Source organism: Oncorhynchus masou, chromosome 15 (genome assembly GCF_036934945.1).
Source record: "Oncorhynchus masou masou isolate Uvic2021 chromosome 15, UVic_Omas_1.1, whole genome shotgun sequence".
Taxonomy (NCBI): domain Eukaryota; kingdom Metazoa; phylum Chordata; class Actinopteri; order Salmoniformes; family Salmonidae; genus Oncorhynchus; species Oncorhynchus masou.
In genome coordinates, this window is record NC_088226.1 from 44844567 (window position 1) to 44862428 (window position 17862).

Genomic DNA, 17862 nt, shown 5'->3' on the forward strand with positions numbered 1-17862 from the left:
TCTGCTAAATGACTTAAATGTAATAAATGTAAATGTAAAACAAAGGCCTGCAAGCTCACACTTAAATTTAGAAAAAATCATGAAAAATGAAAATTGACAAACTAAAGGGTGTGCAATATAGATGGATAGTCAGTGGACATTCTGAACCTTGTTTGAAGTCATTAGGTCACACAAATGTAAATTTACAAACAGAAAACCACATTTTCGTACCCTACAAAAAGAAATGGAACTGTATTTTAAGACGGTTAAATGCTCTGCTAACAAAAAAGCTGTTAGAATTGTAAGTATATGCATGTCCCTTAAGGTCCTTGTGTAATTGTAATGTGATATTGTACCCCCTAGCTCGATTGTCCATTGTTTGTAATCTATCTATGCTTGTGTTCCCTCGTGTGCTTTATGTATTGTGTTAAAAAAAATAAAAAAATAATAAAGTATCTCACCACAATGGTCACTGAGAACAAGTAGTCACTGCGCCTGCTCAGATCCAGGTGTTTGTGAGGAGAAAATGTCTGCAGTGCTACTACAAGCCCTGGAGCGCGCTGAGATAACGAAACTCCCGAAAGCTGTTCAAAATAAACTGGAAAAGCTCATCTCTGATCTGCAATATGAAATAGATTTCCTCAAGTCACACCAGGAGCAATTTAGAGTCGATAGTGGTAAGCTATGGCCGAACAGGAGGTCATTATGTGTACAGCCCCAGCTAACTACGTAGTAGGATAACGCGTGGATGGCCTTGACCGGCAGCATCGACGACTGTTTACTAGCTAGTTTAAGGCAGAGGAATATGATGGATTCAAAAATAGCTTTCCAACATTGTTTATCAACCATGTCTAAATTGCTTTGCTACTGTAACTAGCTAGCGTTAGCTGTACTCTCTGGCGTAACCTGGTGAATGAATGACCGAGTAGGGTAACGTTAGCTCAGGGTCTCCAACCCTGTTGCTGGAGCGCTAACGTTACCGTCCTGTATGTTCTCACTCTAACCTCAGTTGAAACTGACCTGATTCAGTGTATCAACCAGCTAATTATTCGAATAAGGTGCGCTAGATTGGGGTGGGAGCGAAACCCTGCAGGTCGGTAGCTCTCCAGGAATAGGATTGGAGAGTCCTGCGTTTTCTTGTTGAAAACTTCTCTACTCTCTGTCCCTATAGCTAGCTAAACGTGGAAGTAGCTAGGCAACTTCATTAAAGTATTTTGATTTATAATTTAGCTTTCAAGACGAGAGCAGCCAAGTTGACATGTGTTGTTGTCTCTCTTGCAGAACAACAGTTCTTTGAGAAAGTGCAGCGTCTTGAGCAGAGTCAGGAACAGTTTGTGACCCAGACTGAACAGCACCACAAACTCCGAGAGGAGTTCACCAAGATCAGTAAGTGGAATTAGTTACATGATCCAGCCAAAGTCTCTTTAATGACTGCTGCATACATGTAAACACTAGTATGTGATGCATGTTTGGCTATTTACTGACCATGACTAAAGAATGGGGGATGGCAATCTACCATTTAATGAAATTGCTCTTCTTTTCTATAGATGAAGAACTCAAGAGTGTGCGGGAAAATAATAAAAAGTGTGAAATCAACCAAGAAAAGTTTACATCTGAACAGGTGAGACTCATGATCTTGTCACCTCTTTGACGGTTGGTGTTGACACCTTTTGGGGCTTAATATAGATGTACACATTTTTATTCTAGGTCCAGTTCTCAAAAGTCAAAGATGAACTGGAGTCAGAGAAGAGGGAGCTTGTGCATACACTGGAGAGGAGATCTCAGGAAGTGGACTATCTGAGTGGTATGGATGAATCTATGTGGAGGAATACACACACACACACACACACACACACACACAGTCTTTATCTAATGTCTATGGGATTTATTTGATCATCAGAGGACTTGCAGCACCTCAATGACAAAGTGGCAGAAGTCAATACAACAAAGATGGGGCTGCAGCTCAAGCTGGACGAGCTCGAATCCTCAGAGGTCAACATCAAGGTGAGCCTATTTGAATGTTCTGTAACTTGTGAACTCTTGAATAAGACCCAGCTCTTAAGGAAGGTGTTAAAATTATCCAATACATCATATGTGTAATCCACATGGTTTTGCCTAATACCTCTAGTACCGTGAGAAGCGTATGGCGCAGGAGAAGGAGCTGTTGCAGGACCAGACGGCCTGGCTGAATGGAGAGCTCAAGGCTAAGAGTGAGGAGCTGCTGGCCCTGTCACGTCAGAAGGGCAACGAGATCCTGGAGCTCAAGTGCCGCCTTGAGAACAAAGAGGATGAGGTATGACCAAGACAAGCCCAATAATGGACTAAAGGAGCCTAACGTTACCCCTTATAGTCCAAGGACCTTACATGTTCTGTTACAGGTGAATTGGCTGTGGAATCCAAAACAGCCAAATACTCCATCTAAAAGTGAATTGATTCTCAATTGTGATACAGTTCTAGAAACATAAGACTATTTTCATATTACATAAAAATAATTTCACAAATGCAAACACCTAATTAGCTCTGGCGGCCCAACTCTGTTTACCGTCAGTTTTCCGTTAACAAGCTCTGTAACATGGAAATATGGCCATGTGGGAACCCTACCGCTATAAAGATATGAAGTTATTTAACCTTTTTAGTTTTTTGGAAATTATTTATTGCTGATATGAACATTCCTTATGTTTCCAAAGCAGTACTGCAAGTGATGCGTGTTAACGTTTAGAGCAGGCATCAGGGCTCTTAACAATACTCCATGGCATTGTTGAATACTCATTTATGATTGGCTTGAAGGGCATTCTATAGCATCCATTATTTCCCTATTACGCATGGTGTAATCAGCACGGTAGAATTCAATGGCTATAGTTCATTCTCATATTTTCTATTGAGCTGTTTCTGAAAGCAAAAGTCGAATTGAAAACATTATTGACATTGTTGAATTCGATTTTCATAATAGCAAGCTAGGACTTGATGGTTTAGTTAGCTAAACTATTAATTACATTTGGATACCATGGCAACTACTGTATCTATCTAGTAAACTTGCTAGTAGCTACTTCAGTGGATGTTGAACACATTTCCACCTGCAAATGTGTTAAATTATAGCCATGGTATAAAAGGGATAATCCATTCGTGGCTCTGCGTTCTCTGGAAAATAATGCAACTCCGTGGAAGGTCAGTTCCATTCCACCTTCCACGTTGTTCATTATTTTCTAGAGAAATCATAGCCCCTCGTTGATTATCTCTTACGTAGTTAGCGTCTGAATGGGGTAAACCAAGACATAACTGTAAAAATACATTATTTTTCTATCACAAATAGTTATGTTGGGACAACTGTACATGCTGTTTTCATATTCATCTATTTAGTATGTTTTTGTTATGACAATGTCTCTAAACTATTACCTGACTGGTTTATCCCCATTTACCGTGTCAACATTATGTTTTCGTTTGTTTTTGTAGTTGAACAGAGTCCAGGACCAAGTGACAAGTTTAAAGACTTCAAGTGAAAGCCTTCAGAAGCAGACTGAAGACATGATCAGCAAACTGAAAGAGGCTAAGGAGCAGCACGCTAGCATGGAGGAGAAGTTTAGGAATGAGCTGAATGCCAACATAAAGCTATCCAACTTGTACAAGGTATGTAGAACAAGTCTAGGATTTGCTTTCAATTCCAATCAGTACTCTATTTTCTCTCAAACTCAGTCATGACTACAGATGTTGCTAATTTGATCGGTACATTTTTTTTGCTTTTCAAATCAAATCAAATGTATTTGTCACATGCACCATATATAACAGGTGTATATTTTACCGTGAAATGCTGACTTATAAATAAGCCCTTTCTCAACAATGCAGAGTTAAAAAGTAAGGAAAATTAGCACACAAAAAAAGGAAACGGTAACACAATAAAATAACGAGGCTATATACAAGGAGTACGGTAGGGGTAAAAGTAGTGATGCACCGATGTGACATTTTTTTGTCTGAATATGAGCTCCGATATTTTCCTTGCCAAAAAACTCGATACCGATATTTAGAATTTTAGCAGCCCTTTATGCGTTCTAGTACAGTTAAATAGTTAACACACACACATGGATGAAGCGGTCTAAGGCACTGCATCTCAGTGCAAGAGGCATCACTACAGTCCCTGGTTTGAATCCAGGCTGTGTCACATCCGGACATAATTGGCGCACAATTGGCCCAGCATCGTCCTGGGTAGGCCGTCATTGTAAATAAGAATTTGTTCTTAACTGACTTGCCTAGTTAAATAAAGGTTACACACACACCACACTGACCAAAAAGTTGTTTTGTTTGTATTTACGTATGTCCCCATTAGCAGTAAAACATAATCAAAACCTATTTCTTTCACTTGCTGTGTTGTTTCGTTGTTCAGTCGTTTCATTCTCAACCAGGATTTCTATGGAATGCCGTTTGGGTCTTTGCATGTCAAAAAATATACACGTCAAATAGTGTCATAAGCTTGTCGACCAATCAGGACCTGAATATGACTGCACGTCGCATAATTTAATGCGTTCATACATTTTTAGTGTAGTTATTACACATTGAATACACTATCACTCGTATTTCATATGTCACAACGATTCATCGATACGTATGCTATGATGCTGGTTGTCTCAAGCACATACTGTGCTGGTCATAAAAAAGCTAGCTAGCTCATGGATGGAAACAATGTTTTTTCCCAAAAGCATAGCTACTGAAACAGTGTCATTTTGCTATCTTTAGCTAGCTTACTATATAGCTAGGTGTCATCATCTAAAATAAGTTATTATTTGATTAATGGTGGTCGGACCCATCAATGTGAAGCAAGCCATAATAAGGATTAGCCACAATAGTGGACATTAGCCTTCAAAATAAAAGTATTTATCTTTTAAATTAAACCATTATTTAACTAGGCAAGTCAGTTAAGAACAAATTCTTATTTACAATGATGGTCTACCGGGAAACGGTGGGTTCTTCTGCCTTATTCAGGGACAGAACTACAGATTTTTACCTTGTCAGCTCAGGGATTTGATCCAGCAACCTTTCGGTTACTGTCCCAATGCTCTAACCACTAGGCTACCTGCCGCCCCAAAATATGTCATTGACAGTGATGCAAATAAATACCAATAGTAGAATTTTGCCATAATTGAATAGAACCTCCTGAACAAGGTTGGAATGTTATATAAAATGAACAAAAGACAATTTGTTAATTTGGCAGAAATTTGTTGAAATCACACTGGATGTATTATACTTTAGAATTGCATTGGGGGCATACTTATTTCACTCTACAGCCTTACCCCATGTCATTGATCCACAATCCATAGGTACCAGTCTACTCAGTGACACCCAGAGAACATTCGCATCGTAGCTCTTATTGCGGGACTCTGAAACAACTGTGAATTGAGCCACATGTATTGTCAACCTATGTGTATTGAACACTATACCCGAGGAAAAACTATACTGCGTGGATTTTCAAATAAGAACGGTCTTGTAAATTAGGGTTATTTTAGATGACGACACCTAGCTATATAGTTAGCTAGTTAACGATGTGATACAGCCTGGATTCGAACTAGGGACTGTAGTGATGCGTCTTGCACTGAGATGCAGTGCCTTAGAACGCTGCGTCCGTGCATATGTTAACTATTTAACTGTACTGGAATGCTTAAAAGGCCGCTAAAATTTTTAATGTTGGTTATCGATGACGGGTTTTTTGTCAAGGAAAATATCGGTATCGGCCAAACATGTCTGTGCATCACTACTGCGAATACAAATACCTTAAAGGGTTGGGACGTGGATCGGAACCAGTTAGTATTTGTTGTAACCACCGTTTTGCTTCATGCAGCGCAACACATCTCCTTCGCATAGAGTTGATCAGGCTGTTTATTGTGGCTTGTGGAATGTTGTCCCACTCCTCTTCAATGGCTTTGTGAATTTGCTGGATATTTACATTTTAGCCATTTAGCAGACTCTCTTATCCAGAGCGACTTAGTGCATTCATCTTAAGATAGCTCGGTGGGACAACAACACAGCACAGGCATAAAAGTACATTTCTCCTCAACTTGGCTATCAGAGTCAGAGCTAGAAGGTGTAGGGGGGTCAAGTGCTGGTTGAGGTGAGGAAGAGGATTATTTAAGATACTGTTTGAAGAGGTAAGGTTTCAGATGTTTTCCGAAGATGGGTAGGGACTCTGCTGTCCTAGCTTCAAGGGGAAGCTGGTTCCACCGCCAGGACAGACAAGAGCTTGGACTGGGCTGAGCGGGAGCTGCCCTCCCCTAGGTAGAACGGAGTGATCGGGTTTGGATGTAGGGTTTGCGCATACCCAGGAGGTAGGGAGGGGCAGTCCTCTTGCTATTCCCATAGGTAACCACCATGGTCATGTAGTGGATGCGAGCTGGAAGCCATTGGAGTGTGCAGCCAGTGACTGGAAGCCAGTGGAGTGTGCAGAGGAGCGGGGTGACATGAGAGAACTTGGGAAGATTGAAAACCAGGCAGGCTGCTGCTTTCTGGATAAGTTGCAGGGTTTGATTGGTCAAGTGGGAAGCCCAGCCAACAGCAAGTTGCGGAAGTCCAGGCTGGGGAGGACAAGTGCCTGGATTAGGACCTGCACTAATTCCTGTGTGAGGTAGGGTCATACTCTATGGATGTTGTAGAGCATGAACCTGCAGGAGCGGGTCACTGATTTGATGTTTAAAAAAACAAACAAAAAACAGGGCTTTGTCCAAGGTCACGCCAAGTTTCTTTGCACTCTGGGAGGTTGACACTGGAGTTGTCAACTGTGATGGAGGCCTTTGAGCAGGCAGGCCTTCCCGTGATGAAGAGCGGTTCAGTTTTGTTGAGCTTGAGGTGGTGGGTCGACATGCAAGTTGAGATATCTGCCAGGCACGTAGAGATGTGTGTCGCCACCTGAATGTCGGGGGGGGGGTAGTTGACATCCGTATAGCAATGATAGGAGAGACCACTTGAGGATATGATGGAGGCGAGTGACTTGGTGTATAGAGAGAAGAGGAGAGGGCCTAGAATCGAGCCCTGGGGGGCAAAATTAGTGAGAGTAAGTAGTGCAGACACAGATCCTCTCCACTTCACCTGGTAGGAGCGGCCTGCCAGGTAGGATGCAGTACAAGAGTGTGCATATCCTGAGACGCCCAGCCCTAGGAGGATCTGATGCGTTCAGTGTCGAAGGCAGCGGAGAGATCTAGAAGGATGAGAACAGGGGGGAGAGAGTCAACTTTGGCAGTGTGGAGAGCCTCCATGTCACAGAGTAGAGCATTCTCGTTGAGTGACCCGTCTTGAGCTAGTTAACGATGTGATACAGTCTGGATTTGAACTAGGGACTTTAGTGACGCGTCTTGCACTGAGATGCAGTGCCTTAGAACGCTGATTCCGTGCATATGTTAACTATTTAACTGTACTGGAATGCTTAAAAGGCCGCTAAAATTTTTAATGTTGGTTATCGATGACGGGTTTTTTGTCAAGGAAAATATCGGTATCGGCCAAACATGTCTGTGCATCACTACTGCGAATACAAATACCTTAAAGGGTTGGGACGTGGATCGGAACCAGTTAGTATTTGTTGTAACCACCGAAGCCTGACTGGTTAGTGTCAAGAAAATTGTTCTGAGAGAGATAATGAAAAAGTTAATCAGAGACAGCAAGCTCAATTGTTTAACAAAAAAATTAAGAAGTGAAAAAGGTCTTTAGTTTTTAATGTCAGTTGAGTCGAGTGTTGGTTTCTTAAGGAGGGGACGCATCCAGTGGTATTGGCGGGAACTGGAACATGCTGTCCTACACGTCGATCCCAAACATGCTCAGTGGGTGACATATCTGGTGAATATGCAGGCTATGGAAGAACTGGGACATTTTCAGCTTGCAGGAATTGTGTACAGATCCTTGCATTATCATGCTGAAACATAAGGTGATGGCGGTGGCTGAATGGCACGACAATGGGCTTCAGGATCTCATCACAGTATCTCTGTGTGTTCAAATTACCGTTGATAAAATACAATTGTGTTTGTTGTCAGTAGCTTATTCCTACCCATAACCATAACCCCACTGACACCATTGTGGCACTCTGTTCACAATATTGACATCAACAAACCGTCATACACACTGTCTGCTATTTGAAACTGGGATTTATCATGAAGAGCACACTTCTCCAGTGTGCTAGTGGCCATCGAAGGTGAGCATTTGCCCACTGAAATCAGTTAGGATGCCGAACTGCGGTCAGGTCAAGACCCCGGTGACGACGACGAGCACGCAGATGAGCTTCCCTGAGACGATTTCTGACAGTTTGTGCAGAAATTCTTTGGTTGTACAAACCCCCAGTTTCATCAGCTGTCCATGTGGCTGGTCTCAGACGATCCCGCAGGTGAAGCCAGATGTGGAGGTCCTCGGTTGGCATGTTTACCTGTGGTCTGCGGTTGTGAGGTTGGATGTACTGAGAAGTTCTCTAAAATTACGTTGGAGGTGGCTTATGGTAGAGAAATAAACATAACATTCTCTGGCAACTGCTCTGGTGGACATTCCTGCAGTCAGCATGCCAATTGCTTGAGACATCAGTGGTATTGTTGTGTGATAAAACTGCACATTTTAGTGGCATTTTATTGTCCCCAGCACAAGGTGCACCTGTGTAATGATCATGCTGTTTAATCAGCTTCTTGATATGCCACACCTGTCAGGTGGATGGATTATCTTGTCAAAGGAGAAATGCTCACTAACAGGAATGTGCACAAAATGTTTGAGAAATAAGCTTTGTGCATGTGGCAAATGTTTGAGATCTTTTATTTCAGCTCATGAAACATGGGACCAACACTACATGTTGCGTTTATATTTTTGTTCAGTATAGACTAAAACCTTCTTGGTAAATAATATGGTCTACAGCTTATCATGAGGCATTCCAACCTTGAGACTTCCTTTTAATATTAGAGATTGCGCACCAGCTGTTGCTAACAGAGAGACACACAACTGCTGTTCTCATAGAAAAAACAGTTAGAATTATATTTTTCATGTCCTTGTTCATCCAAGACTCGGAAAACATAGGATATTGCAGTTCTTCAGATCACTTTGATAGGATAGTCTCGAACGGAGCTCGTCCAGTTTATTCTCCAGTAATTGCAGGTTTGCCAATCGAATGGAGGGTAGAGGCGGTTTATCCACTCGCCAACATAGTCTCATCAGATATCCACGCTGGTCTCTGTAACACCGCCTCTTCCTTTTTCGAGTGTCTGGGATTTGGGCCTTGTCCGGTATGAGAAAGCATGACCTTCGCATCAGACTCATTAAAGTAAAAATCCTCATCCAAATAGAGGTTTGCGATCGATCGCTGTTCTGATGTCCAAAAGCTATTTTTGGTCATAGGAAACAGTGCCAGAAACATTATGTTGAAAAAAATGTTAAGATCAGCGCAAAAAAAAACACTAAATGGCACAATTGGTCAGGTGCCCATAAAATGGCTGCTATTCCCTCCAATGCCATTCTACAGTATTTTCTTTATTTTTTAATTATTTTTTACTTTAGTTACAAAAAAATAGCTAATAAGTGCATTAATTGTTCCTGTCCAAACACAGGCCAACAACCCTTTACCTTGTCTTCCCAGGGAGCTGCTGCAGACTCTGAGTCCAAGAGTGAGGAGTTGAGTGGGGCTGTAGAGGAGCTGCACAAGCTGCTGAAGGATGCTGTAGAAGGTGAGGGAGGGAGAGAGAGACCAGAAAGACAGTCACACACAACTATTGTCTCAATGCAAAACTGTCTAACACAGTCACTATGTTTTCTTGTCATTGGTAGGCTAACTTTATTTGTCATTAGTCTGAATTCTCCTCTCCTTTCCTCTCTACAGCGAACAAGGCCCTGGAGGTGAAACTGCAGGAGATGGATGCCTGTCGGATCAAGGAGGCTGCTGAGCTGAAGGACAGTATCTCCAGTCTGGAGAAAGAACTGGACAACGCCAACGAACTTCTGTCCGGCACCAAGCTCAGAGGTCAGACTTAAGAAACAATCAGCGTTTTTTTTTTTTACTGAACAGTTGACTGGACCTTCAAATGACTTTAATAGGGATGGTGTCTCTCCGAGTTAGCATCATTACCAGCAGATTTGACAAACTGGCCACAGACTGATTTCTATTGATCAAAGAATGATCAAAGAAACCCCATCATCTGAATACAAATCAGTATTGTATTAGGATGATGGGGTTTCTTTGATCATGCTCTGGAGACTTCAGTGTGAAATTGTTAGCAGTTGATGTTATTCTTTAATAACACAGACCCCAAACAAATCCGGGTGGACGAAAATAGGTTTATTCACAATGCACAAATCATGCTTGGAAGTAGTAGATGGTCATTCTCCCCTGTCCACAGTGATGCTCTCCAGTGATTCTCTCCCCAGAAGAAAGGGACATGATCTAGTTTTATAACCCAGCACTAGCCTGTGGTTGACCAACTAGAAGTCCTTGCAGTACAACATGGCCAAATAGCAAGTATTCTATTTCAGGCTAACTGTATAGACAAATTCCTGCCATGTCTCTGACCCATTGATAAATCATTCCTTATTACAGAAAAAACACTTTCCATTGATCGTTATTTCTATTGACTTCTTGACCTCGTACTTTCTCTGCGTTATGCATTTATCTTCGACATATTCTTACAAAATGGAGGAGGAACCTGTTTGCATGGTTGTCTTTCCATGCCCTGCAGGTGCAGCCTCAGTGCTGTCAGAGGAAACGGTTACCACCATGTCCCCAACTGCAGCCGCCGTGGCCAAGATTGTCAAACCTGGCATGAAGCTGACTGAGGTAACCACTCGAGAACGGCCGACGTGGATTTGTTTTAGGGCCAATACCGTTTTTTGGGGTGTCAAGGAGGCCGATGGCCAGTATTTTAAGCCGATATTCAATATTTTTGTATATAGTTCCCCCATTTTAGGGGTACCAAAAGTATTGGGCCAAATATGTGTATTAAAGTAGTAAAAAGTTACATATTTGGTCCCATGTTCTTAGCATGCAATGACTACACCAAGTTTGTGACTATACATATTTGTTGAATGCATTTGCTGTTTGTTTTGGTTGTTTCAAATAATTTTGTGCCTAATAGAAATGAATGGTTAATAATGTATTGTCATTTTGGAGTCACTTTTATTGTAATCAAGTATAGAATGTTTCAAAACACTTCTGCATTAATACGCTACCATGATTACGGATAATCCTGAATGAATCGTGAATAATGATGCACAAATATACTCCCCCAAAAATGCATGTCTTGGGGTGATTATATTTGTGCGTCAAACTTTCTCACTGATCATTCACAATTCATTCAGGATTATCTGTAAACAGTAGCATCCACATGGCTGTAGAAGTGTTTAGATTTTATTATTTGCAATAAAGGTGACACGTAACATTATTTACCATTCATTTATATTGGTCGCAAAATAATCGGAAGGGTTAGTATGTCTTGGGGGTATGGTATTTGTGCGTCTAACTTTCTCACTCATTCACATGAGCTGGAAAGCATCCAAAACAAAAAGCAAATGCATCCCACAAATTGGTAGAATCACAAGCTTGATGTAGTTATTGTGTGCTATGAAGATGGGACCAAATACTTAACTTTTCACTACTTTAATACACATACAAGTGAATTTGTCCCAATACTGTTGGTCCCCAAAAACGTGGGGACTATGTACAAAATGTGCTGTAATTTGTAAATGGTTCACACGATATGGATGAAAATACCCTCAAATTAAATCTGGCAGGCTGCACTTCAACCTCATCATCATATTGTTGCAAATCCAAAGTGCTGGAGTACAGGGCCAAAACAACAGTGTGTCACTTTCCCATTACCTTTGGAGCTCACTGTATATTAGCCTTTTTTATTTATTATTTATTTCACCTTTATTTAACCAGGTAGGCTAGTTGAGAACAAGTTCTCATTTGCAACTGCGACCTGGCCAAGATAAGATCATGTTATCAGTAGAAGCATCACTCCAGCTTGCATAGAAGCATCACTCCAGAATGGCACGCCTGTATGGAAGGACCTCATATAGGCATTGCCGTTTGAGACTATAAAATAGCATTTATTCAATGCAAATAGTTCCAACGTGTAACGTCATGATTTGTAATCACAGATGCTTATGAAAATAGTTTATTTATTCTTTTGTCATTTCCCTTGATCAGGATTTGTTTTTAAACATTTTTGCTTTCAGGACGCATTTCTAAACAACTCAGCTGCCAGGACAAAATTTGAAACAACTCAATTGGCTATTTCTGCTATCTGTCAAGAAAAAGGCGGGTTGTAACTTGAGCTCACTGCTACTATTGGATAGAGCGAGGCTGTAACTCCGCTCCCTTTCACATCTCTCACCATTAGTGATGGGTAGGATTGGGCAGTATTAGGGCTGTTACAGTGACCGTATTACTGCCACACCGGCAGTCATGACCGCAGTCAAATTCCACGTGACCGTTTAGTCACGGCAACTAGGCTTTTCCAAAACTGTGCTTTGATGCTGCTGATGGTCATTAGTAGCCTACCAAACTTGATAACTGCCTGGTACTCAGCACTCCATTGTCCCTCTAATCACTCTGGCATCAATGCAAAAAATATACATTTCCCCTGCCCCTGTTCTGAGATGGGTGCATGATAATGGTCCAGTCTAAATCCAAACAAATTTCACACATATTATTTAGTATATGTAAAGACGAGATTAAATTAAGAATAGTCTGATGGGTGACAACATTATCACTTGTGAAAGTCGCTCTGGATAAGAGCGTCTGCCAAATGACTTAAATGTAAATGTAAATGTATGATGTATTATCACGTGTGAATAATGCCCAGCATGTGCAGTAAGGCAAGAAACAGCACTGATTTTTTTCACATCATAGTCGGACATCTCATGTAGCTAGCTCATAGACTTATATGTTTTGATAAGGTGGCCAAATAATGAACTAAAAATAAGCCCATTTATCTGCTTTACAACCGGTGTAGAGCCTAACTGATAATGTGCAGAAATATCCTAGTAGTTTATCAGTATTTTGTGGTAAATGTTCTGATCTGTTGCATCAGCCTCATTGCTTTTTAAATGTTTTTTGATGCTAGTTGTTGTATTCATTTGGGATCTATCACATCCCACAACCTTCTCAGAGTATGTTTGGAATATTTCTTTCTTGCACAGCAGGACAAATTGACCAATGGAATAGGTCAACTTTTGTACTATGGGGGATAGTAAAATGGACAGACCAGTGCTTTTGCTGTTCGTTAGGCCTACTCATCTTTTTGGCTGACGAAATGTAAATGCGTGCAGTTGCGTTGCCGATGTGTCTGTCTTCACTTGAAGCCTACTTCAAAGATGAGATGCCTGTGAGAAGGGCCCGATTACGTGAAGGGAATTAGCTAATAAGAATTGAGGTATCCGAGGGAGCCGTGTGAGTAAGAGGTGCTTCGGAGCAAAGCGATTGGCAGCCGGGAGGAAGGAATTATAATTATTTTATTCAGCTCAAGGGCACAACTGCCACAAGGCATTGACTATTTTAGGGGGCATTATGTCCAAACGTAGGAATGCATAAATAACTCAAAATTACGCATATAGGAGGACCTGTTTCTTTGTTAACTGCTCAACACAGAATAGCTGCATGTCTGCACTCCCTCGGAAATCCTTTGGAGAAAATATCCTTTCTATTTTATTCAGCTGTGTTCTATTGTAGTCTTCATATTATAAAATAATGCCACGGAATTCTAAGCAAATCTTGTCTGCTAAATTAAACTAGTGTAGCTCACAGCCATATGGCATAGCCAGATCAGGGCCTCACATAAGGACAACTCAGAGTATGCTATTCTGTTCTTCTGAAATTGACAACATTTTCTTCATATGTTTCTTTAGACCTGCCTAAAATAAATAATGGATTAACTGTGATGGTGTAGGCTATATTACATGGATTTATTACACTTTTTTTCAAAGTGTAGATGTTCCAAAGGTCTGCATCAAGAAGGATTATTTCTTAGTTTTGATGTCTTCACTATTATTCAACAATGAAGAAAATAGTTTAAATAATGTCAGAGAAACCCTTGAATCAGTAGGTGTCCAAACTTTTGACTGGTACTGTATGTATTTACAGAATTCATCTGCAGAGATGCTTGACTTTGCTCAGCAAATGGTTATATTAAGAAACATGACGCTCATAGTATACAGTACCATGTATTGTATCATAGTATACAGTACCATGTATTGTATCATAGTATACAGTACCATGTGTTGTATCATAGTATACAGTACCATATGTTGTATCATAGTATACAGTACCATATGTTGTATCATAGTATACAGTACCATATGTTGTATCATAGTATACAGTACCATATGTTGTATCATAGTATACAGTACCATATGTTGTATCATAGTATACAGTATGAGTTTGAGCTTCTTCTTTCTTCTCTCCAGTTGTATACGGCGTATGTGGAGACCCAGGAGGCGCTGGAGCTGCAGCGTGTGGAGAACAAACGGGTGAATAAGTACCTGGATGACATAGTGCAGGAGGTGGAGGCCAAAGGTCCCGTCCTCAAACGCCAGCGGGACGAACATGAGCGCATGCAGAAGTCTGTGGCCAGCCTGTCGGCCAAGCTGGAACAGGCCGTTAAGGTGTTTAAAAAAAAATAAAAAATATTTATAGTTTGTGAATTTGTTACAGCAGGTTTTTTGGTACTGTATAAGTCAAACGGAGGATATGTGAGGATAGTTAGAAACCGATGTACAGTCAACTCCTGATTAATGCAAGGTTTTGAACTGCACTAAAACTGCACTAAACCAGATCATGCAGATTGTCCAGCGTAAGTGAAAAGAATGTGTTTGAATTGTAATTGGTGAACTGCACTGCCCTGCAATGTATTTGAGTTGGTATTGGTGAACTGCACTGCCCTGCAATGTATTTGAGTTGGTATTGGTGAACTGCACTGCCCTGCAATGTATTTGAGTTGGTATTGGTGAACTGCACTGCCCTGCAATGTATTTGAGTTGGTATTGGTGAACTGCACTGCCCTGCAATGTATTTGAGTTGGTATTGGTGAACTGTACTGCTGATGCCGTGCACTTATGAAAGTCCACTAAATACATTCTGACACACTATAACTGGTTACTATGTGTTTCAGGAGGTGCAACGTCTGCAGAAGGTGACTGACGAGGCCAACAAGCACTCTTCTGTCCTGGAGAGAGACAACCGTAGGTCTGAGGTGCAACTGGCAGACATGGCACAGCAGGTGGGACATCCTGTATTATCTCTCTTAGTGAAGCCTCACTGCTTTTCTTAACATCACCTCTAAAACCTCAATGTTGTCATAGAATTATGTGTGGAAAAAATCTATACAAATGTTGATTATAAAAAAGTGACTGTTGTAGGTATGACTGTTTTTAATTGGGACATAATCAATAGCTTTTTCACCCCTACCATTACCCACCAGATCCGTGTCCTACTCATTGAGCTGGAGGAGGCACGTGGCAACCACGTAGCGTTCGATGAGGAGGTGAGCTCTGCTGACATCAGCAGCACGTCGGAGGTCATCACACAGCACCTGGTGACGTTCCGTGGTGTGGAGGAGCTCCAGCAGCAGAACCAGCGCCTCCTGGTGGCCCTCCGAGAGCTCAGCGACACACAGGAGAGAGAGGAGACTGAGACCACAGGCACCAAGTGCGATATACTTAATTGTCCATGTTCTTTGCTGATCATTTGTGTTCTGCTTTCATCCCAACCCCCCCCCCCCAAAAAAAAACAATAAGTGTCTGATTGTCCGTGTCTCCATCCAGAAACAACCCTTAGCCCCGACCCACTAGACGCTTTTGTAGGTCTGATTTGGAATAGTATAAGCAATATGGTGGTAGCTCCTGCTCCACATTTCCTTTTGGTTTCCCTGTCAGCAAAATGTTTCTGTTCTCCGTGGATAGATAAAGGTCATTGTATTCTCCCTCCAGGCGCAGTGAGCTGGAGCGGAGTCTGGAGAAGGCCCAGGCAGAGCTGGAGGCTCTGAGGGAGCAGCGGAGACACCAGATGCAGCTGGCTGAGTCCATTGTCAGGCAGAGAGACATGTACCGTGTGCTGCTGGCTCAGGCCACTGGAGTCAGCTTCCCTCAGCAAGGTGGGGTTCAAATACATTTCCTTCTTCAGGGCCTGATGAGGCTAGTGTAGCCAAACCTTTGTAAATGTGGGTGCAGGAATAAAGCACGGGAGCAACATATACCCTGTGTAGCCTTTTGGTTCTTTATTGTTAGCCAGTTTTGGCCCAGCCCCGGTGGAGAACTTTGAGATTTGTATATTACCTACACACTGACCATTTGACCTCTTGTCTCAGGTGCAGCACCCGAGGAATTCTCCCTGACCTCCACGCCCCACCGCTCCCCAGCTGCCACCCCCACCACAGCCGCGCCAACTGGAATCGTTTCAATGGCGACAGAGTCAACCGAGGCGGTGGAGGCCAAGGCAGCCCTCCGACAGGTGAGCCCACATAATTCTCACCCTTTTGCCCTCAGAACATCCTCAACTTGTCAGGACATGGACTCTACAAAGTTACAAAAGCCTTCCACAGGGATGTTGGCCCATGTTGACTCCAATGCTTCCACAGTTGTGTCAAGTTGGTTTGATGTTCTTTGGGTGGTGGACCGTTCTTGATACACACGGTAAACTGTCACGGGTGAAAAACCCAGCTGCTTTGCATTTCTTGACACAAACCAGTGCACCTGGCACCTACTACCATACCCCATTCAAATGCAACGACATAGAGCTTTTCTCCCTCAACAGTTTTCCGTGTGGGGTGCGCAACTGAATAGTAGGAAGGTGCTCCAAATGTTTTGTACACTCGGTGTATATGCAACATTATCTGTCCTTCTGTCGCATCAAACCACCATTTTATGATAGATCACAAACAATATCCTTCAATCGGGTTGATAAAAAATTGTTGCTGTACTCTTATCTGAAGGAACGTCTTGTTTGCTGTGTGTGTAGTTGCAGGAGGTGTTCTCCTCCTATAAGAGGGAGAGGTCTGAGAGTGACAAGGCCCTGGCGGAACAGACTGAGAAGCTACAGGAGCAGGTGTCTGACCAGAGATCACAGAATGCCAAGATATCCACCCAACTGGAGTTTACCTCCAAGAGGTAAGAGCACTGCACATCACTCTCAGGACACTACACAATATCACATGATGAGGTAGCTTGTCTTTTTCTTTGAACTCAGGAGTATGACGTGACTTCACAATATTTTAGCAAAGTTTGCTTGATAACTAACGGAACCTGCTTGGCGACTTACTCCCCCCCCAGGTATGAGATGCTGCAGGATAATGTGGAGGGCTACAGGAAGGATATTGCCTCTTTGAAGGAGAAGGGACAGAAGATGGCTGCTGTAGCCCAGAAGAATGAGCAAACTGTTAACACCTTGACAGAGGACCTGAGAGTTGCACAGGAGAAACTCAACATGGCAGAGGTGTGTGTTTATGTGTGCACCTCATGTTTGTGTGTCCCAAGCCTTTTGTTCATTGTGTTAGACAGACAATACTTAGTCTCTCTCTGTCTTTCGTAATGCGTGTTAGTGTTTTGCTCCGCCTTTCTATACATGCATTACATCTAGTTTCTAAGCCACAGTGAGCTGTGCTGGCACCGTTCTCCCCCAGGGTCGTGCTGAGAGCCTCAGGAAGGAGAGGGATATGCTGAAGCTTGTGGAGTCCAGACTGACCCAGGAGAAAGAGACCATGCAGACCCAACAACGAGGACAGAACATGCTTCTCACCAATCTCAAGACCATACAGGTTTACACACACTCCATGTGCTTGCCTATACACAAACACCAATGTCAAGACAATAGAAACAACTCAAACTAACCACTCATAAAATGGTTGAGGCACTGTTCTCTCTCTCTTTCTCTGCATTCGTCTGTTTTAACGTTCCACT

General features: G+C 42.2%; 1 protein-coding gene across 2 annotated transcripts in view; it reads left to right on the top strand.

Annotated features, from left to right (window-relative positions):
* Positions 1–492: 492 nt before the first annotated feature.
* Positions 493–17862, top strand: part of LOC135556291 (nucleoprotein TPR-like) — a 38668-nt gene continuing 21298 nt past the window's right edge. For both annotated transcript variants that reach the window (XM_064989368.1, XM_064989367.1), the window contains exons 1-18: positions 493–656; positions 1261–1365; positions 1527–1600; positions 1687–1783; positions 1880–1983; positions 2108–2272; positions 3430–3603; positions 9554–9641; positions 9794–9934; positions 10647–10744; positions 14377–14574; positions 15081–15188; positions 15390–15616; positions 15898–16061; positions 16275–16417; positions 16925–17073; positions 17236–17398; positions 17586–17720. In XM_064989368.1, coding sequence (XP_064845440.1) covers positions 506–656; positions 1261–1365; positions 1527–1600; positions 1687–1783; positions 1880–1983; positions 2108–2272; positions 3430–3603; positions 9554–9641; positions 9794–9934; positions 10647–10744; positions 14377–14574; positions 15081–15188; positions 15390–15616; positions 15898–16061; positions 16275–16417; positions 16925–17073; positions 17236–17398; positions 17586–17720 — 2484 coding nt within the window. In that variant the 5' untranslated portion in view covers positions 493–505. The remainder of the gene's footprint in view (positions 657–1260; positions 1366–1526; positions 1601–1686; positions 1784–1879; positions 1984–2107; positions 2273–3429; positions 3604–9553; positions 9642–9793; positions 9935–10646; positions 10745–14376; positions 14575–15080; positions 15189–15389; positions 15617–15897; positions 16062–16274; positions 16418–16924; positions 17074–17235; positions 17399–17585; positions 17721–17862) is intronic.